We start from the raw sequence: 20,840 nt of genomic DNA, 5'->3' as shown, positions 1-20,840 counted from the left end.
CAAACAGTCACCATCACGCTGAGAGCAGCTGCATTGGGCCAGTGCAGGCTCCAACAAATCTCTGGAGGGCCAGAGGCTCATTGGAGACTGGGGGCTCCCTGAGGGCCACACTGAGAGGCCTCGAGGGCCGCAAGTGGCCCCAGGGCCAGGGTTTGGGCACCCCTGGTGTAGACCAAGCTACCTGCAGGACTGAAGACTCACTCTGGGCACTTTAGTAATTAAGGATTAAGCTAGGATTTTCTATGTTGTAACTGCTGTAGATGCAACAAATTTCAAAGAAACATTAATACATGCATGTTTCCCCATCCTGCTTCCTTGTCGAGGAAGATTGGGAGGGTAACCTTATTATGATAATAAAGTTTTTCTTTTGAAGATAAAGAGCCTATGTATTGTATATTGGCTAAAGGGGTGTGTTACCTCCAGTGAACCGGGTATTACTTCTATATGGATTTACCCAGTGAAATTGCCTTCCCTTCTGGTTATTAGGGTGGAAAGGAACGTGCTTCTGGCTCAGAGGGCTGAGAGAGACTTGGTTTGGTTTTAGTGACACAGTTTGTGTCTTGCCAAGGTTAAGTCTGAGCTTCCTCAGATTCACTGAGTTAAATGATAGAAAGTGGCTCCAATTGTGACACCTTCCACCAGCTGCTTTTCTTCCCAAAATTGTTTTCTTTCTAACTGGTTTTGCTTCTGGTACTCAAACCTGGCTAGGGGAGAGAGGGGAAAAACAAAATAAACCATGGTTAGGTCTAACTTCTGGGGAGGGGAAGCAAAGGGAAGAGGGCATCCCTTGTGCCCTTCAGCTTAGCCCACTTCTCCCTGTACAAATACGATTGAACAGGCTGTGTTTAAAGGCAAGAGGGTCTAGTACTATCATGTGAAATTTGGCCTCTTTCAGGGTCAAACTAGATACAATTTGAGGAACATTGTTTGGCTCTGTTTTTGTTTGCTAAATAGAGTGGGGAGGTTAACTTTTTGCCCCCCCCCCGTGGTCCCAATCCAGATCCCCTGCCCTGTGGCTGCTATTTGCTCTGGAAAGAAACTGCCATTGATTCTTTCATTCTGAGCTGCAACCTAAAATTCATAGTATGCTTTGGGAGAAAGTGTGAACGGAATATAAGGGGGTGGTCCCTTCCCTTAATCTACAAAACAACTTTTGGGCCCAATCCTAACCAACTTTCTAGCACTGATGCAGTTGCAATGCAGCCCCGAGGTAAGGGAACAAACCTTAAGGAGGCCTCCATGTTTGTTCATTTGTGTTTATATTTTGCAATGAAAAGTGATTACCTTAGTTATGCCTTTATAATTATTTGCATTCACTTCAGAATGAAAAACAAGCCCCAGTTGGGTCCATTTCTTTCACCTGCTCTGAAATTGACACACCTCTGTACTAGCTGTCTCGTCAGCATTATCTTCTCTGTGGTCGAGACTTTTCCCAAGTCACCGGCTTCATCTCTATCTTGTCTTTCAGGGAACTTTATGTACTTTGTCGGTGGTTCAAAATGGATGCTCCTTGGCAGCCGGATGGTAGCGGGTAAGCTGGAGAAATGAGTTTTTTAAGTCTAGGGGAAGTGGGGTCAGGGCTTTGGTGTCTACCCCTTCTTCCCTTGGTACCATTCTCTCTGGGTGTGTCTCCTCGGCAGGTGTGGGAACTGGAGCAGGTGCTTCGATCTTTGGCTACCTCACCCGCTCCACCACTTCGCAGGAGCGTGCCACTGTGTTTGCAGCTGTCATGGCCTGCCGGCAGGTTGGGTTGCTCATTGGTAAGTCCATTTCTGCTGCTGTCCCTTGATGGGACCCTAAAAACCTGCAGTGTTAGGACTTTGTAGTCTGGCTTTTGTTGTTAGACTTTCTCAGGATGCTTATGGGGAAAGGCCAGAAGAAAGATCAGTCTTGCTAAGTCCATGTGGGTGCTGTACAAAGCAATGACTTTGGGGGGGGGGGGAGCAACCCTGATTGGCTGGTTGGTAGTGGGCACAGTCTCCTCTCCATAACCAATGAGGTTTCTTGGATAGCTTCCTCTTTGTTATTGCAAAGAGTCCTGGCCTCTGTGCAAACCTTTGCAGGGCTCCCCAGGTCAGCAACAGTGCCAGTGAACAATCGCCCTCTGCCTCTGCAAAATTGGAAGTGGAGCGCAATCGCTTCACTTTCACTGCTGCTGACCTGGGGAGCTTCGCAGAGGCTCATGCAGGGCTCCCTGCACCCCCAGGACGCTGCTGCAGGGACTGGTGAGTGCACCCAGTCCCTGCAGCCCTGTTAGATGTGAAAGTGGAACGATCGCACTCCGCTTCTAGTTTAGGAGAGGCGGGGCCCAGTCACCCCCCTTTCACTTTGGAAGCCCCAGGGAGCCCTGCAGACAGTCACACAGGGCTTCCCACACCCCCAGGAGGCTGCAGGAGGCTGTGGTAAGTGCAGCCAAGCCCCTGCAGCCCCCTGAGTGGCGCGATCCTGGGGATCGCACCGCTGCCTCGTCCTTGCCTCCTGGCTGCCCCCACCCCTTAAGGGCAAAGAGGCCAGGGCCCTCAGGCTGGGGCGTCGCGATGCCCCAGTCTGAAAACCTCTGCCTTTGGGGGTCTTCCCCTGCTATATGTGGAGGGTGTTGCCCCAGTGTTCATGTCTGACTGCAATGCAAGCCTCTGATGTATCCTGTTTGTTTCCAGGGCCGGCTTGTAATCTGTTCTTGCGCCTCTGTGACTTCCGAATGGGCCCTTTTGTGGTGAACAAGTTCACGTCGCCAGGGGTGAGTAACCACAGTTGGTCAGCCTGTGGGATCCAAACTTAGATGTCTCAACACATGAACAGACTGGTTTCTCCCCATGACTTCACTAGGCTGGATCTACAGGGGTGCTAGAATGTAGATATGAACTGCACTGCTTTGGACTGAGGATGGGACAGAACTATCCTTGAGCATTCCCCCAGATAAAGAGCACCCTACAAATTGAAAACAGGCACAGCAGGCAATGTGCAGGGCTAGAACCTCTCTGCGAGGTTTCTGTTTGCAGAGAGTTAGGTTGGGGTATAGTCAAATGTGGAAGCTTCCTCCTATGGTCTGAAGTGGCGCAGTCCATTCTGCCACCTCATTCTGCTGCACGTTTAGACCCAACCTGAATTACTTGATCAGGGAGGTCAGCAGATTTGGATTCAGAGGCTGGGCAAATGAAATATATAGACAGCTGGCAGCCCATTATTTTAAAAAATCTGACCTTGATTATAGCAAGAGACTGTCATGATCATGGATGTCTCATATTTCAAACCAAAGTTTAGAATTGGTCTAACAAGCAACAGGACTTAAGTTTGGGTTTGTTTTCTCTCTCCAAGAATCTGCAATGATTTGATCCAGATTATCAGGCTGGATTGTTATGAACTCTGGTTTGGAAGCATGAACTTTTTTTTTTCCTGCTTTGATGGAGTTATTTTCATGGAACCCTATGATAGTTCTAGGCAACTGCTGCAGGTTGAAGCCTCTTTTCTAGAGTGCTTCAACCAGGTTGGTCTGGAAAAAGAACCCCTCCAGCTTCCAGAGAAGTGGCATGTCAGGTCTTTTATTGGAAAATTGATATAGTTCAGTCTTGCTATTCTGTGCACAAAACCTTTTGTATTAGGATGAAGCTGCTTAACTTCAGCATGGCATGATTGAAAAATTCTGTGCTAGTTAGAACTTGCTTCCCATTGATGGGCCGAAGTTTTATTTTTTCTTCCAGCTTCCTGGATTGGCAATTAATGTAACTTGCCCCCCAGTTGGGGACTGTCTGCCTTTAGAAGCAAATGATGCCAGTTTATCTTCTCAGCTCTAGGGTGGTATTTACCCAATTGGTACAACGATAGTATTGAATCTTGTCCTTTTCCTGCACAGGCCCGAGGAATAGTATAGTACATGATGGCTCTCAAAGTACTGCTTCCTACAATCATTTCTTGGACTCCAGAATACTAATCCAGTGAGTGTGGGCTAATACAATTATGCTCACAGTTTGTTCTATTCCCCTTTGTTCTTTGCTTGGGTCTGCCTGCAGCTCTTCATGTGCCTAGTGTGGCTCTTGCTCCAGATTGTTGTCGTAATGATGTACCATGACCTTCAACCGTCCCCACCGTCTCGTCCCTCTCGAGTGGGGTCAGTAGCATCCCATAACGCGCAGGAAGAAGAAGAGCCTCTGATGCAGCATGAGGCTGACCAAGAGGAGGTGGTGGACAGTGGCAGCTACGGAAGCACCTTGGCAGAGCACCAGACTCCCCTGGGGGATGAATGCCGGTATGTGCCCAATGGACACCTGGCCGATGAGGAAGTGACCCAAGAGAGAGAGGCGAATCCATTTCACAATTTCAGCTCCATGAGAGGTGAGGCAGGACTGTGAGGTGTGGCTCTCAAATGCTTGCCTTGCAGATGGGGCTCAACAGAGAAGGCAAATAGAGGAAGGGGCAGAGTTGAAATGATGCTCCATTAATGTAGCTTTGGTTCCATTGTGGGTGGGGTGAATACTGCTTGACATCTGGTCCTTAAGAGGAATATCACAGAGCGGACGGGTCTTGTCTTGTTGTTGCAGAGTACCTGAGGGAAGAGGTGGTAGTTCTGCTCACAGCTCAGTTTATCACCCTTTTCAACCAGACGGCACTAGAGGTAAGTACGGAGAGGGAGGGGTTTTCCTGGTCTCCTGCAAGAATCCTTTGGTGATTTTTGAATTTTTGTTTTGTTTTTACTGCATTTATAAACAATTGTTGTGAGCCAGCTTTGGCCGGCATATAATGAGAGGTATGCAGTGGCGTAGCTAGAGGGGGTGCAAAGCACTAAGTTTTGCAGGGAGCCTCGCCGTGCAAGCAGCCCCTCCACTTCGGAGCCATTCCGGGCCGCTAGAGCAAATCAGAGGTATAAGCTTGGCTCTGAAGGGGAGGAGGAAGGGCCCCTTGCATGGCGCGGTGAGGCGCCTTAATAACTTTGTGCCTTGCACGCTTTCTAGCTATGCTGCTGGAGGTCTGAATGCGTTAACCTGTTGTCACAAAAAATGTGCTGTGTCCGGGCAACATTTTTCCTTCGTTGGGTGCTGCTCTACCTAACTGAGAAAGAAGTGCAGTATTGTAGGGATGTTTTACCTATATACCACATCCTGGGACCCTTGGCATCACTGCTGTGAGGGCATGATTGCAGATCTTTTATCGAGATGGGTGTCAGCTGAAGTACTTGACATCTGGAGATTTAGAGCCCAGTCCTGTGCGTGTCTACTCAGAAGTAAGTCCCATTATAGTCAATGGAGCTTACTCCCAGGAAAGTGTGGACAGGATTGCAGCCGTAATCCCCACTCCCACCAGCCCCTGTTAGAATCACAATATCCAGTGCCACACTAAGCCAAATGGTGTGTAGACTTCAGGAAAGGGGTTCTCCATCTTGTGTTGTAACCAGAAATTGTGTTGCAAACAGCCACTTACAGAATATGTTCTGTCCCAGCCTGCCCCAGTTAGCCCCTGAAGGAAAGGCAAGACTTGATATCAAGAGGGCTGTCTGTGATCTCTTCAGGTGTGGTACAAACCCAACCTGTCAATCTGAAAAATGCTCCCACACTTGCCCACCTGGAATGCTGATTCAGCTGTCAACTTCGCCCTTCCCGCGAGCTTTAGTTAGGTGCTGCTCTTAAAGGGTCATGTAATGCTGTTCCTTTTTAAAGGAAAAGATGGACAAATGAATGGGTAACTTTCAAAATGCAATGCAGTTCTGTGGATTGGGTGTCAGTGACATTACAGTAACTGGCCAGTCAGCTCTATCCGCAGTTGGCTTCTGCAACAAGCTCAACAAAAACGTTTTGAGAGCTCAAGTCTATGCAACAAGATATTTTTTTTAAATAAGTGATGTAACGGTTTTTGGAAACTATGCACACACCAACTTTATTACAATGCCTATTCCTTATATAGAGAGAGATTAGCTGAGGGGCAACTCAGTAGCAGCTAGCCAGCATTTTGCCCTTCACGCAATTAGCATGCTTTAAAGCTGCCTTACAGTAGTAAAGCTAGTTGATAAAACACTTCTGTGGCTAGCTGTAGAGTTAAGAATATGAGAGCCATGCAGGGATATGCAGTGGGTGGGAAGGCAGGTGAGGCAGAGCCTCCCCACATAAGAAGAGCCCCACTGGATCAGGCCAAAGGCCCATCTAGCCAGCTTCCTGTATCTCACAGTGGCCCACCAAATGCCCCAGGGAGTACACAAGACAACAGACACAACCTGCGTCCCGGTGCCCTCACCTGTATCCGGCAATTCAGAGGCATCCTGCCTCTAAAACCAAGCGCTTACACATACCTATGGGAGTCCTTTGAAAAGAGCCACCACTTTGAGGTGTGCGAGGGCTTGAGGTGTGAGTGCTTGCATACCTTGCATGGCAGTGGCACTTTTCGAAGGGCTCCAGTGGGGAGGCTCTGCCTTACCTGCCTCCCCACTACTGCGCATACCTGGAGCCATGAGGAATCTGTGCCCTCTCAGCACCTTTCTACATTGTGGATGTTGCTGGATGTGTTTGAAGGACAGCTAAGTTCTGGCCTGTTGCACACAGTCCCAATAACTGCCCTTGAAGCTGTGATTCTGTGGTAGGAATATTTTGCTTTGTCTCAGAACTGGCTGCACAGTCATATGAGAGATGCAACCCTTTCTCTCAGTTGGCCATAGCCCCAGATACGAAACTATCCACACTGCAAAGGCTCTTTGCAGTGACACTTTGGTGTCACTCTCTGACAACAGGGCTTCGGATTTTTTTTTTTTTGTTAGAGGTGTAGAGGGACTCTGCTCCAGGGCAAAAGGGCTCATCTAGGATGTTTTTTCCAAAAGTGCTCAGTATCACAGAGCAGAGTAATGCTAACAAGGTATTTCATTTCTAAAGGAGTTTCCTAAGGCTTAAAAAAATATTCTTGAACACTGTGCGGTCCCCCCTAAGAACAGCCGTGCTGAATTGGGCCACAGGCCCATCTAGTCCGGCTTCCTGTATCTCACAGTGGCCCGCCAAATGTCCCAGGGAGCACCCAAGACAGCAAGAGACCCCTCATCAGGACCTGCCCTGAGCATATGCCTGCCCCGGCTTTTTTTTTTTAAAAGGAACAGCTGGGAGTATTGCTATCTGCCTTGCAGCTTTCCTCCCCTTCACACATATTTCATGTGAACTAGATATTCTGTTTATGTTGTAATGAAGTTGGGGTGGAGGAAGAGAATTGGGAGCCTCTAATTTTTCAGGGGATTCCCCTTGTTGCCAACATGAACCTGCCTTATAAAGTTCGAAGATCTGCCCAGCCCTGCCTGGGGATGCCATGGATTTAACTTGGGATTTCTGGCATGCAAAGCATGTGCTCTGCCACTAAGCTAGGCTCCTCTCCTCTTGCTTAGTGTTGGGTTATAAAACTCTGGCCTGTGGGCCGGATCTGGTGTGCCTGCTTAAAGATAACGAGTGCCTTACTGTTCCAAGCCACAGCTTCCTATCTTTGCACCCGATCTTTGAAGAACCTTATGCTGGACAGCCACTTCCACCAGGAAATCAGGGTGCCGAGCCTTTGGGGGGGGGGCGACAGGCATGGAAGCGGCTGCCCAGTGCAAGTTTCAGCAAAGATCCTGTGTGGTGGTGTAGCTAGAGGGGGGGCAGAGCAGCCAGTCTGACAGGGAGGCATAGCGTGGTGGAGCCATTCCCGGTGGGGGGGGGAGCAAAACTGAGCCATACGGATTTTGTCTTTAACCCTTCGTGTGCTTGGCGTGGGGTTGTGGGATGCTTTCACAAAGGTCTAAAATGGCCTGAAGAAGCCCTGTCTCTCTTCTCCGCCTCCCTGTCTCCTGATCATCCTGGTGCCTCCTTTTTCCTTTTTAGACAATGGTGACCCCAATTACCCAGCGGTACTTGAACTTTGGCGAACTGGAGAACAGCATCATGTATTTCCTGTGTGGTGTGGAGGTGAGCGTGGCACCCCATTGCATTGACAACCCTCAGGCCTTTAATGGAGGGTGTGTTGGGGTGGTTCCATCTCTGAACCTTCCTCTTCCGCCCCTTTGGAATTTGTTCAGAGCTGAAGGTGCCCTCTGCAGTTTTGCTTCCTGTGGTGTGCTTGTGTAGGAGGTACTTGCCCTGCTGGTCAGAACAGGTGTTTTGAAATGCCTGTATGGCCAGAAGTGCAAGTGGGGCATGTCCATGTGCCACAAGCAGCAGTTCTTCGAAGCTCCCTTCTGTACAACTCTAGTGTTTTTAGAAGGTTAGTCAGAAGTAACTGAGAAGAAGGATCACACCAGCATCCTATTTTCCACAGTAGTCCACAGGATACCTCTGGGAAGCTTACAAGTAGGAAGGAAAGGAATACCACTCTTAGTCCCCTGCAAGTGGTATTCTGAGGCAGACTTCCTCTGAACTGGAGGGTCCAGGTAGCCGTCATGACTAGTGGCCATTGAGAGACCATCATCCATGACTTTGTATAAATCCTTTTCAAAACCACCAGTGCTAGTGACCTTTGCCACAACTGTGGCAGTGAAGCCCTTCAGCCAGCGATTTATAACCGGTGTGCCACAGCACATTGGTGTTCCGCGAAAGGTCAGCGGGTGTGTTGTGGGAGTTTGGAGCACAAAGGTTGAAAATTGCTGAGGTTCTGTGGCTTTATTTCTAGGGCAATGGTCTGTAGTAATGAATTGACTGCCCCAGGAAGAGGGACAATATGTTTCTACAGGCAGTTGCCCTAGAAACAGATCCGTAGAACCCAGAAGAATTTCTTGGAAGTGACATCACAAGAGCAGAAGACCACAGAGAAAACCATAGAAGTCAGTGTGCCATAAGAAGAAAAACTTTGGAAACTGCCACTATAGTTTGAAAACTTCCTTGGAAGTGAAAGCCCCACTGAGTTTTAATGTAGAGGTATATAGGATTGCATTGCTTCTTCAGCCTCTCTTGGGGCCTTACCTCTTCCCAATGCCAGTTTCTGTGCATTCACAATAATGGAATGGAACATCGGAGGTAATCCTTTCCCCTCCTCCAGGTAATCTGTGGCTTCTTCCTGGTGCGCTGCCTCAGCACTCGCTTGATGGATCGTGTCATCTTGGTCCTTGGCCTGGTCATCTGCAATGTGGCCTGTGCATGGTGCTTGCTCTTCCTGGCACAACCTCGAGGTAATATCCCTGAATTGCTGTCAAAGGACAGTCAAGAGCGAGCAGGCAGTTTCTTCTTCAGATACCGACCCCATGCTTATGCCAGTTCATGAAGCGCACAAGCTGTGGCAAGACTCAGACTTGTCCACTCCTCTTACATAACATAAGAACAGCCCCACTGGATCAGGCCATAGGCCCATCTAGTCCAGCTTCCTGTAGCTCACAGCGACCCACCAAATGCCCCAGGGAGCACACCAGATAACAAGAGACCTGCAAGGCCTCCTGGGAATTGTAGTTTAAGAACATAAGAACAGCCCTGCTGGATCAGGCCATAGGCCCATCTAGTCCAGCTTCCTATATCTCACAGCGGCCCACCAAATGCCCCAGGGAGCACACCAGATAACAAGAGACCTGCAAGGCCTCCTGGGAATGGTAGTTTAAGAACATAAGAACAGCCCCACTGGATCAGGCCATAGGCCCATCTAGTCCAGCTTCCTGCATCTCACAGCGGCCCACCAAATGCCCCAGGGAGCACACCAGATAACAAGAGACCTCATCCTGGTGCCCTCCCTTGCATCTGGCCTTCTGACATAGCTTCTTCCTCCCTCTGTGCACAAGGGAAGGAGATTAAAGCATCCAACTGTGGTTTGGAACAAGCTGCAATGTTTTGTTTTGGTCTTTTGCCCGACTGTAGGAAACAATGGCTTGCTCAAACCATGGTTTCATATTTTGTTTTAAAGTTTTAACTGACTAGTCTTGCTAAGCCAGATCCCATTCTGCAAATAGGAAATTCTGCAGTTGGAATAAATGGTGAAAACTTAGAGAGACCCTGCTGGAACAGGTCAAGGGCCAGCAAGCTTTTTGTCTTGGTTTTTCCTAACATATGGCATTTGACAGGAGCCTGGAAGTTCCATTTAGTTTTATCTTAGACTATCCCAAATACGTACCTGGGATTTGTACAGCCCTTTAGAACTGTTGTATGGATTTCAAGTCAATGTAGGTTAGCGTTCTTTCATCCCGCAGATTGGTTAGTGGGGTGGGAAGGGATTGAAGCTGAGACAAGGTGGCTGACCTAAAGCCACTCTGAAGCAGCTGCCTATTCCTATTGTTCCACCACCCACCAGAACACCAGTGTGGCTGGAATGGAGGGGTGGGGAGGGTAGTCCTCCCTGGATTTCTCTGAGGGAGATGTGCCCAGAAACTTGGAAACCAGTGATGATACTGTTGCTGTGGTGTTCCCAGCACTGGCTGACTCCAGTCCTGCTGCCAGAGTCTTATAGGACTGGCTTTGGTCCTGGCCTGTATGTGAAGGGTGTGAGACCCTACATGGCTGGTCAAAGGAAGATGCCCAAGAGGAAGAGACTGAGAGAGGTGGACCTCCAAGGCAGGAGGGCATAGCCTGCTAGGTCATGAATGTGGAAGAAAAGAATTTGTGCCAGCAGTCCCTTTCTTTCTGAGGGTGTGGGACCGTGAAAAGCATCAGCCAGCTCACTGGGTTAATGACAGAGGTGAAGTATTCAAACCAGCAGCTTAGGAACGTACAGAACTTCCTTTTGCTGACTTGGAACGTCTATATACCTGGCTCAGTGCTGTTACAGGGACTGGGTGCTCTGCTGGATTTAAGACAAGAGTCTTTTCCTGCTCTAGCCGAAGATGCCAGGAAGGACCTCCTGCAGGCAAAGCAGATTTCAAAAATATCCCTCAGTAAGGGGTGACCTGCAGTTGTATAGTGAGAGGGGGTACAAAGCACTAGGTTTTGCAGGCACTTGAACGCACCATGCAAGTGCCCTTCCCCTCCCTTTGGAGACATTCTGGGCAGTGGGAGCAAAGCAAAGGCAGGAAGGCGGACACCTCCATTTTGCTCCCCCTTCCCGAAATGGCTCCAAAGGGAGGGGATGCCTGCACACTGCAGAGAGGCTTCCCCCCTAACTATGCCACTGGTGACCAGCAAAGTGTGAATTTCAGATGGTACCAACATCTGTTCGATCTGTTCACGATTCAGCCCCTGTTCAGGGAGAGAGCTACTCACTCTCTTGCAGACCCACAAATGTGCAACTTTCTATACCTATATATGTTTCCCCGTGGAGTCTCTTCACAATCACAGAAAAGTGACAGAGACGTGAGAGTGGAAACTGGCTGCATTGAAAATCATGGCTTTGATGACATTAAGAAAGTGACACTTGCGGAAGTCTTCCCATACATGCATGTTATCCCTTGATTTGACATTCAGCAATCAATAAGTGGTTGTGTGAATCTATCCTGAGGAAGACCTCCTCTGAACTCGTTCCTCCCTAATCCGGTTTGTTTGTCATGTGCAGGTAGCCTGACTGTCGTCTTCGCAGAGCTGGTGGTGGGCATGTTTCTCCAAGTTCTGGGTCTGCCCTTTGTGGCGGTCTCCCAGGTGTCCCTCTTTTCAAAGGTCACGGCTGAGAGAACACAAGGTAAAGCTGCCTCTCCTACATATCGTGGTGCTTGAGAGAGAATCCAGGAAGCCTGCCCTCAGTTTACCTCTCTGTTCACCCACTGACAGTGTGAATGGCTCCATAAAGGGATCGTGAAGAGGCAAGCGGGGGCTGTGTTGCTGCTGATGGCCTTCTCCATGACTTGGATTTTGCTTTCTATGGTCTCTGAGGTCATCTTCGAATAGGGTTTTTTCCTAGCATTGGGCAGTGATTTTGACTGCCCTCCTGCTTATCCTCAACTCAGCTGGTCCTTGCCCAACTCTACTTCTGCTTACTCTTACAGGGGCTTGCACATAGGTAGGGCTTCTTGCACATCAGCAACCCGATAGTAAAAGATTTTGTAGTCCCAACTATTCCTTATCAAGCCAAGCAAGTTCTCTTTTCACACTGCTTGGAGCACCTTCAGTCATCACTGCTCAGTTGGCCTTTCTCTTCAAAAGCTCCCAGTTTCCCATGCCTTTCCCCAGTTTGACCTCTTGAAAGCAAATATGGTATAGGCAAATTTTCGTTCATTTCATACATGTATAATTGTATCTAAAATGGCCAGTAGCAAATGGTTTGATTGAAGCACTAATAAAACAGGACAGCAATTGATTAAAGCAATAATAGGTAAATGTATGGTGCAATAACAATGGTGTAATAATGGGTAAACAGCTTGTCAATCAGTTGAGGCAATAGTAAATTATGCAACAATGGATTATAATTATGAAACCAGACTGTGATGAAGGATCTCTCTCTCTCTCTCTCTCTCTCTCTCTCTCTCTCTCTCTCTCTCTCTCTCAGGACCTGAGACAGTTTCTGACAAACTTGTTGACATTGCACTGATGTTGTCTTGTCTTGGTTCAAGCACATAAATGTATGTCCATCTTGGGTTCCTGCTTGCTTCCTAGGCTGGACCTGGCTGATAAATGCAGTTGAGATAGTTCAATGAACTTTATCAGTTTAGGCTGAAGGTGGGTTATAGCAGTCTTGAATGCGCCCCCATATAAACTCCCTGCAAAACAAATACTAGCCCATTGGGGAGAAGTTCCACTCTTGCTTTCTCTGCTATGCTAGTTTTCTACATTGCAGGAACATGTTTCAGCAAAGAGGAAGCATCAAGGCAAAACACTGGGAGGAAGTGAAGTGCAAGCAGGTGCCCAGATAAAATCTTAATTGAGGAGACAGTTGTAACTTTGGGAACACCTTTTGGTTTTTCATAAGAAATTACAGTTGTCTCACCCCACAGAGATTTTATCAGCACACGTTGGCAACTTAAACAGGTGCCCAGTAAAGACGTATTGAGTCTCACTTTCTCTGTGCTTATTGCATAAGAAAGCATCTATTAATGGCCATCCCCATCAGTAGCCTAAATTGACAGCCTTTTACAGCAGTTTTCAACCAGGGTGCTGGGGTACGTTGGTGTGCCGTGAAAGGCCCCCTGGAGTGCTGCAGGAGCTTGGAACACACTGGTTGAAAATTGCTAGAAAACTCTTCCGGGTTCTGAGGCTCTGTTTCTAGGGCAAATGTCTGCAGTAACTAATTGTCTGATCCTTTTCTGGTAGAGTGGAAGAAGGGGGACAGACAATTCAGTACTACAAACGGTTGCCCTAGAAACAGCCACAGAACCTGTAAGTCTTCCAGAAGCGGGAACTGAGAGCACAAGAGGAGATTACCATAGAGATCAGCGTACCATCAGAAGAAAAATGTTACATCACTGTTCTGTCTTGGGGCTCTATCCCCTCATTTTGTAGCATCTGTAGAGCCAGCCAGGCACACTCATGCTCTGAGTCAGAGTGACCAGAGGTACTCTTTTTTCCAGGACACGCCCTCTTTTTTTTTTTTTAGCCTCATGTCCTGGAAAAAAAAAATGTCCTCCTTTTACCTGTGAGCAGGCCCCTGTAGGCAGCACTTAGCCTTCTTGTAATAAATAAATTATATGTAATATAGTCTCAAAGGCAAAGAAGGAAGGCCCATAGCCAGGGAGACAGACCAGGGACAGACTGCACTTGCTCCTGGTGTGGAAGGGATTGTCACTCCCGAATTGGCCTTTTCAGCCACACTAGACGCTGTTCCAGAACCACCATTCAGAGTGCGATACCAGAGTCTTTCGAGACTGAAGGTTGCCAACATACAGTCTCAAATTTAATAAACAATAGTGTTTAACCACATTAAATCAATACACTAGTGTTTTTAGCTTTTATTTTGTCATGTCCTACATTTTTCTTGGATGTCCTACATTTTGGGGTGCCTTGTCCTCTTTTGCGTTTGACATGTAGTCACCCTGCTCTGAGTAAATTTGCATCTATTTTCTAGTCTAGCTTCTTAAATGTGGCTATTCAAAGAGTTTTTCTCCCTCTCTTGGTTGCTCTCCATCTCTTCTCACAAAGGCAGACCTTTACCTGGGCTTTGTGTTGGAAAAAGAATATTTTTATTCCCAGCAATTGGCTGGGATTGGCTAGATTTTTCAGGCTGCAATTTTTATATACACTTTCCTGGACTTATGTCTCATTGAACTCAGTGGAGCTTACTTCTGAACTTGAAGGACTGTGCTGTTACTTTGTTTAGATTACCATTTCTGGGCAGTTGTGGATGGGGAGCAGCTATCTTCCTTCCATTGTAATGTTGTGTCTGCATAGTTCCAGTGGTGATTTGTAATGCGAGCCACTGGGGGGGGGGGGTTGTCCTTAGGGCTGTAGCAGCAGCATAGAATTGCCCTCTAGGAAGGACTCCTTAACACTGGATGCTATAGTCATGGAGAGCCTCCCTATTGGTAAATTTGTGACCCAGTAGCGCATCCAACAGTATCGGGAAGGCTGTTGATGATGGTGAAAGGCCCAGATTGTGTTTGTTAGTCTCATAGTTATCCTGAACTGTTTTTATCTTCAGGGATCTTGCAACCTGCTCACTCTCTCCATGTGGCGGTCACTGCAGAGGAATGGTGTCTTATTTCCACCAGGGTGTCTGTTTCTTAGGCCAGTGTCCTCTTTCTGATCAGGTTGCACTTCCCCTGGGTTCAGTTACAGCCAGGTTTCACCCTCCTGAACACCTGTTTGCACAGCTTGGTTTTTGGATGGTGTTGGATTACTCTGGTGCCTGATTTTTTTTTTAAAATATCATTTTAGTCTCTTTCTTGATGTCTGCCATTTCTGAGCAGCAAAGTGTTGTTGCAAGATCCTTCCAGACAAGATGACTCTTGTTTGCCTAGTTGTTGATTGACAGGTGAGGAAGCAAAATGAAATCACCGTTCTAGCTTTAGGGTTGGTTGACATGCACAGCTGCCCTTGCTGCATAAGGGTGAGGGAGCTGCAAGGGCTTATCCCAAGGTTTGTGGGAGCATTCAAGCATGTTGCCTTCCTGCACATGAAGTGGTGTGATCCAGGAAAAACTGTACTGTTTGATCCTGCTGATCTGTATGAATTGGTCCTCTGTCTCTTCTCAACAAAGACAAGAGAGATGTCCTCCTTTGCTTGCTCTTTCTCTTGCTGTCCTTCAAAAAACAAAACTCTGCATTGTGCGGTTATCTGGGTCAGTGCCACTGTTGTCATGGTTTTTCTGAATGACCAGGGATGATTAGGAGTTGGTTGATGTCACCGAAAGCTCTCTTTGCTGCTGTGGAAGAAACATGAATAGGTTTGGGAGATCAAGGACCATGTATTACTTCTAATTTCTCCTTCTTCTGCAGGGCTCAGCCAGGGTCTCCGCCGCTCTGTTGGGGGAGTGGCAACTATTCTTGGACCTCTGTGGGCTGGAGGCTTGACTGAGAACCTTTACATCATGCTTGGGGTCATGATGGGATTGCTGAGCCTATTGACGGTGAGTACTGGTAGGCCAAGTTTCTGTCACTCCCATAGTGAGTTTTTTAAGAACGTAAGAATAGCCCTGCTGGATCAGGCCACAGGCCATCTAGTCCAGCTTCCTGCATCTCACAGTGGGCCACCAAGCTCCTTGGGCAGCACACAAGACAACTAGAGACCTGCATCCCTTGCCCTCCCTTGCATTTTTGGTGTTGACTTAACTGGAATGCCTTTTCCAGACTTCCTGATGCCTATAGGCCTTCAAAAATTTGTTGTCATACATATCCAATCCAAAGCAATCCACAGCTTGTCGATTATAAAATCAAGTAAAAAATAGCAGAGCCACAAGAGGGATCCTTGTCAATAAAAGAAAATTAGGTATGCTGAGAAAGTGGACCAAAAACTGGCACACAGATGTTGTTTTAGGAGCACTCCAACAAAAGAGCTGTTAGCCAGAAGCCATCTTGAATCTATCGCCTCCTGTCTATATTGAACAAATAATCATGTCACATGAAGTTGAGAGATGCATGACAAATCAATCTCTGGGCTGAGAACTCCATCCCTAATTCCAGCGGCAGGAAGGCTGCTGTGCCGGGGCAACTCTCTACATTCCTAACCGAACCCATCATTCATACATCTTAGGTCAGCCTGAAGCAAGCCAGCCAAAAATGTCTGTGTTCACACTGGCCAAATGCATATTTCTGATTCAGATTTATTGCAGCCTTGCCAAACATGGTTGGTGTTGGCTCTCTGGGGGAAAGTGGGGACTGTTTGGATGGGTGTTTTGTTTTAAAGGTAGCACCTGCAGCTTCCTTTTGTCCAGAGGAAGAAACTGGATGCTGTTGTTTCTGTTGGCATCCTTCAGTCTCGGAAGACTATGGTATCGCGCGCTGAATGATGGTTCTGGAACAGAGTGTCCTCTCCAGTGCATGAAGCCTGGGTAATGTAGATATGGAGGATAGACTGTTACCTATGCAGCAAATCCTCCCTGTCCACGTCGCTGAAATGGTCCAGTGGAAAGGCAGAAGCCAATATGGTTGGTTCCAGCAGTGTTGCAGGAGTTGCCAGAACGTGACTGTATACAGCCGCGAACTGTCTCAGGGACTCTGGCTCTGGATTTTGCCTCAAGGTTGTCTCCGGAAGCCTTTTCCATAACTGGATGTAGCCACAAGGCAGTGGAGGTTTGGGATCAGAGTTTTTCTTCTCTCAGAAGAGCTGCCTTCCCAGGATGCTAAATGAGGAATAAAGTAATGAATTTGGAAGTTATTGCTGAAACATTCCTTGATCAATTTAAGGTCTAAGTGCCTATCGGAACAGGATTGTAAAGAAGTGTCAGCAGAAGCACTATTCTGTCTTTGGACTTGCACTTCAAGGTGATGAGCAGTGAGCTTCTAATCTGTTATCTCCCCTGAGAAGGGAGATCAAAGGCAGGAGGGAGATGGGTGTGGTGCTGGAAAGAAAGGAGGATCTGGTCAACTACAGGCCTGTCAGCTTGCTGTCAATACAGGTGTGTCCTCTTTATCTGCAGGTTTCGGTACCTGTGGATTTGACTTGGTGTGGATGCTGGACGGCCTAACCTGACCTCCTGGATGCAGCTGGGAAGTTTTCTGAGGCCAGGAGCCTCTCTGGGCCTTGGAAAAATTCCCAGAGGTGTCGGAAAGGCACTTCCAGTTTTTGCAAAAACAGTTGTAGTCTGGAGGTCCTCTGATGGCCTCCATCTGAGGATTCAATTATCCATGGGTTCTGGTAGCCTTAGTGGACCTGAAACAGGTCCCTGTGGATAATGTGGGCCAACCTGTACCAGGAAAGATCCTGGAACAGATTATTAAGTAGAATGTTTGTGAGCTCTTAGAAAATAATGGGGTGTTTTCTAGAGGCCAGTATTGGTTTGTCAAGAACAAGTCATGCCAAACTACTCATCGTCTTTTTTTGACAGTGACTAGTATGGTAGATCAAGGGAATGCCATGAATATAGTATATGTAGAGGTCAACTAAGCATTTGATAAAATCTCCCATGGTATCTTTTTAGATAAAATGGTAAAATGAGGGATAGATTCTGCTATTCTTAGGTGGGCTAAAAGTTAGTTTGTAGTATTTTTATCCCACCTTTCTCCCACACCAAAGGGGACTCAAGGCAGCTAACATAAAATCAATACATAAAAACAATACAATATTAAAAGCAATTAAAAGAGTCCAGGACCACGACAATTAAAAATCAAGGGTCTTGAGGCCCTGCCAAAAAGTCTTAGAGAGAGAGAGGGAGCTTAGTTCTAGGGGAAGGGAATTCCGTAAATGGGGCACCACCACCGAGAAGGCCCTATTCCTAGCTGCCATCCCCCCCTCACCTCTACTGGCGTGGGCACAGTCAGAAGGGCCCTCTCCGATGACCCGAGAGGATGAGTAGGATTATAGGGGCAAAGGCGATCCCTCAAATACTCTATACCGAAAAGTTGGTTAATGGCCATTCCAATAAGGGATTCCACATCAGCCTGAAGGGTGGTATCGAATGGAGTGCTACAGTGCTCTGACTTGGGCCTTGTGCTATTAAACCATTTTTGTCTAGCCCGCAGGTGTATACATTGGTCCCTGTTGCTTATATGTAACATTGGGCAGAAATGACTTAACGTTTTTATAAAAGATTTAGATGAAGTGGGTGGAAGGAATGCATTTCAAATTTGCAAATGACACGAAGGGGAGAGAGGAACAACTCAGACCCTTGAACAGATCAGGATTCAAAATGGTCTGGACAGTCTTGATCAGGGGTGTCCAAAGTTTTTGGCAGGAGGGCCACACTGTATCTCTGACACTGTGTCAGGGGCTGGGGGGGGGGAAGAATTAATTTACATTTAAAATTTGAATAAATTTACGTAAGTTTACATAAATATATTAAAGATGAACTTATATGAATGAATGAAGGTCTTGCAATAGTTCAAGGCCTATAAAAAGCCTTGCACAAAGCAAGCCTGGCCTTTCCTTTGCTGCTGCTACTGCATCACAAATGTGAAATAGCAAGCAGTGGAGGGAGTCCTCATCCCATAGCTCATGCAAGAGGTCAAACAGTCGCCCTCATGCTGAGAGCAGTTGCGTCGGGCCAATGTGGGCTCCAACAAATCTCTGGAGGGCCAGAGGCTCATTGGAGACTAGGAACTCCCTGAGGGCCGTATTGAGAAGCCTCGAGGGCCACAAGTGGCCCCAGGGCCGGGGTTTGGGCACCCGTGGTCTTGATTATTGGGCCATGCTAACAAGACGAAGTTCAGTGGAGAGACATGTAAAGTCTTGTGCCTCACCACAAAGAATTGGAGGCATAAGTACAGAATGGGAGAGCCCGGCTTGGCAGCAGCGTATACAGAAAGGATCTTAGTGAACCACAAGCGGAACATGTTGTAGCTGCAAAAAATGCAAATGCTGGGCTGCGTAGCATCCAAATCATGAGGAGTAATAGTTCTACTCTGTTCCGCACTCATCGGACCTCATTTGGAATGTTACATCCATTTCTGGGCACCACATTTTCAGAGTCATGGACAAGCTGGAGCAGGTTCAGAGAAGGGCAACAAAGATGGCAAGGGGTCTGGAAACCAAGTCCTGTGAGGGATGCTTAAAAGAGCTTGGTATGTTTAGCCTGGAGAAGAGAAGACTAAGGGGAAGTGGTGTAGCTAGAGGGGGTGCAAAGCACTAAGTTTTGCATGGAGCCTCACCCCAGCGTGCAAGGAGCCCCTCCCCCTCAGAGCCATTCCAGATGGAGCCATTCACCTCTGTTTTGCTTCCCTGTTTGGAATGGCTCCAAGGGGGCCGCTTGCATGCTGCAGTGAGGCTCCATGCAAAACTTAGTGCTTTGCACCCCCTCTAGCTATGCCACTGCTGCGGGGAGACATGGTATCTGAAGAGTTGTCATACCGAAGAACGGAAGGACTTGTTCTCTGGCTCCTGAGGGCAGGTCTAGAACCAATGGGTTGAAACCCCTGGAATTAGACTTGGGCTAGGCATGAGGAAATTAAGAGCAATTTGGTACTAGAATGGTTGGCAACCTTCAGTCTCAAAAGACTATAGTATAAGCCTCTAGCACCTGGTATTCCTTGGTGGTCTCCCATCCAAGTACTAACCAGGCCTAACCCTGCTTAGCTTCCAAGATCAGACAAGATCAGGCATATGCAGGGTCAATTTGCTATTGGTACTAGAATAGTCTGGTACTAGAATAGTCTGTGTGCTACAGCAGTGGTCTGTCTGTCTCTCTCTCATTGTTCAAGCAGAGGCTGCTAGCCTGCCAAGGGTGCCTGAGCAGTTGCCTGCACTAAGCAGGGGAGTTGGAGTAGATGACCTCCAAGGTCCCTTCCAATACTAACATTCTAGGAGAACATTTTTATTAACAGTATTTATTATTAACAGTATTTATATACCGCTTTTCGACACAAAATTCACAAAACGGTTTGCAGAGAAAAATCAATTAATGAATGGCTCCCTGTCCCAAAAGGGCTCACAATCTAAAAAGATGCAAAAGAGTACCAGCTGACAGCCACTAGAAAAGACACTGCTGGGGTGAGGAGGGCCAGTTACTCTCCCCCTGCTCAATAAAAGAGGAGGAACTTGAAAAAGTGCCTCTTACCCTGTTAGCAGGGATGATTTTCAGTTTTTTTTATTGTTGTCTTTCTGTCCTTGGGATTCCCAAATGGTTGCACGTCCAAGCACTGAACAAGCTCTGATGTCAACAAGGTGGTTGTACCAGATCAGTTCTGCTCCTGGGAATTTCAAATCAGACTCTGGTTTAATTACTTTAATCTAATTCTGCCCAGCCCACAGGTGTATGCGTTTGATCCCGGTTGCATATATGCAATGTTGGGCAGAAGTGGCTTAAGAGGAGGTACTTATTTGTTTGGTACCTTGACTAGGAGCTGGCAATAAAGAGGCTATGCTAAGGGCTTCATGGAAAGGATGAGTTTTGTGTAGGGATATGGAGAAAGAGGAAGGTGTTCTGGGAGGAAGTTCTAGGTGAGGGCTGGGGGCTCTGTTTTGGCATTGACAATGAATTCTGGAGCCAACCTCAAATCTGCTCTCTCCATTTCCCTCTTTGTTGGTCTACTCCTTGTCCTGACCCCCTCCTCTTCTCCTGCAGGTCATGGTGGGGCTCTCATACGCTTACCTGATAGAGCCGCCAAGGGAGTACCTGTCTCCAGGAACGTCTCATGATGAACACAGCTCGCGATAGCCCTTTTGGTTGGAGGTGCATTCAGAGGAACGGAAAAGCTTGTGCTCTCCAGGTGAGACGGCTGCTGCCCCCTGGCTGAGAGATGAGAGCAAGTCACTTTTAATCCCTGCTAGCCAAATGGGGCTTGAAGAATCCAGCAGTGGCATTTTCCCTTGTGGAGGTTGAGTGTTGACAGTGAACTGTGATGGTCTCTTTTTGGTCCCAGACGTGTCAATACAGCAGTTTTATCTGTGAATCATCATGTACAAATGTCTTATTCTGGATGCTTTGCAGGACAGTTGAGAAAATGAACACCTAAGAGAGGGCAGAAAGGGGTGTGTGTGTGT

At 47.5% G+C, this 20,840-nt stretch overlaps 1 protein-coding gene across 1 annotated transcript in view; it reads left to right on the top strand.

Moving 5' to 3' along the window:
- LOC136645330 (major facilitator superfamily domain-containing protein 8-like) overlaps positions 1 to 20,514 on the top strand; it is a 30,886-nt gene extending 10,372 nt beyond the window's left edge. Inside the window, exons 3-13 of the mRNA XM_066621562.1 lie at positions 1,469 to 1,531; positions 1,641 to 1,760; positions 2,658 to 2,737; positions 4,008 to 4,100; positions 4,131 to 4,329; positions 4,536 to 4,609; positions 7,818 to 7,901; positions 8,968 to 9,097; positions 11,395 to 11,517; positions 15,203 to 15,333; positions 20,422 to 20,514. Of these exons, the coding sequence (XP_066477659.1) occupies positions 1,469 to 1,531; positions 1,641 to 1,760; positions 2,658 to 2,737; positions 4,008 to 4,100; positions 4,131 to 4,329; positions 4,536 to 4,609; positions 7,818 to 7,901; positions 8,968 to 9,097; positions 11,395 to 11,517; positions 15,203 to 15,333; positions 20,422 to 20,514 (1,190 nt within the window). The remainder of the gene's footprint in view (positions 1 to 1,468; positions 1,532 to 1,640; positions 1,761 to 2,657; positions 2,738 to 4,007; positions 4,101 to 4,130; positions 4,330 to 4,535; positions 4,610 to 7,817; positions 7,902 to 8,967; positions 9,098 to 11,394; positions 11,518 to 15,202; positions 15,334 to 20,421) is intronic.
- Positions 20,515 to 20,840: the final 326 nt, after the last annotated feature.

This window comes from Tiliqua scincoides, chromosome 3, assembly GCF_035046505.1.
Source record: "Tiliqua scincoides isolate rTilSci1 chromosome 3, rTilSci1.hap2, whole genome shotgun sequence".
Taxonomy (NCBI): domain Eukaryota; kingdom Metazoa; phylum Chordata; class Lepidosauria; order Squamata; family Scincidae; genus Tiliqua; species Tiliqua scincoides.
Note: the sequence above shows the minus strand (reverse complement) of the source record. Positions and strands in the feature narration are given on the sequence as shown.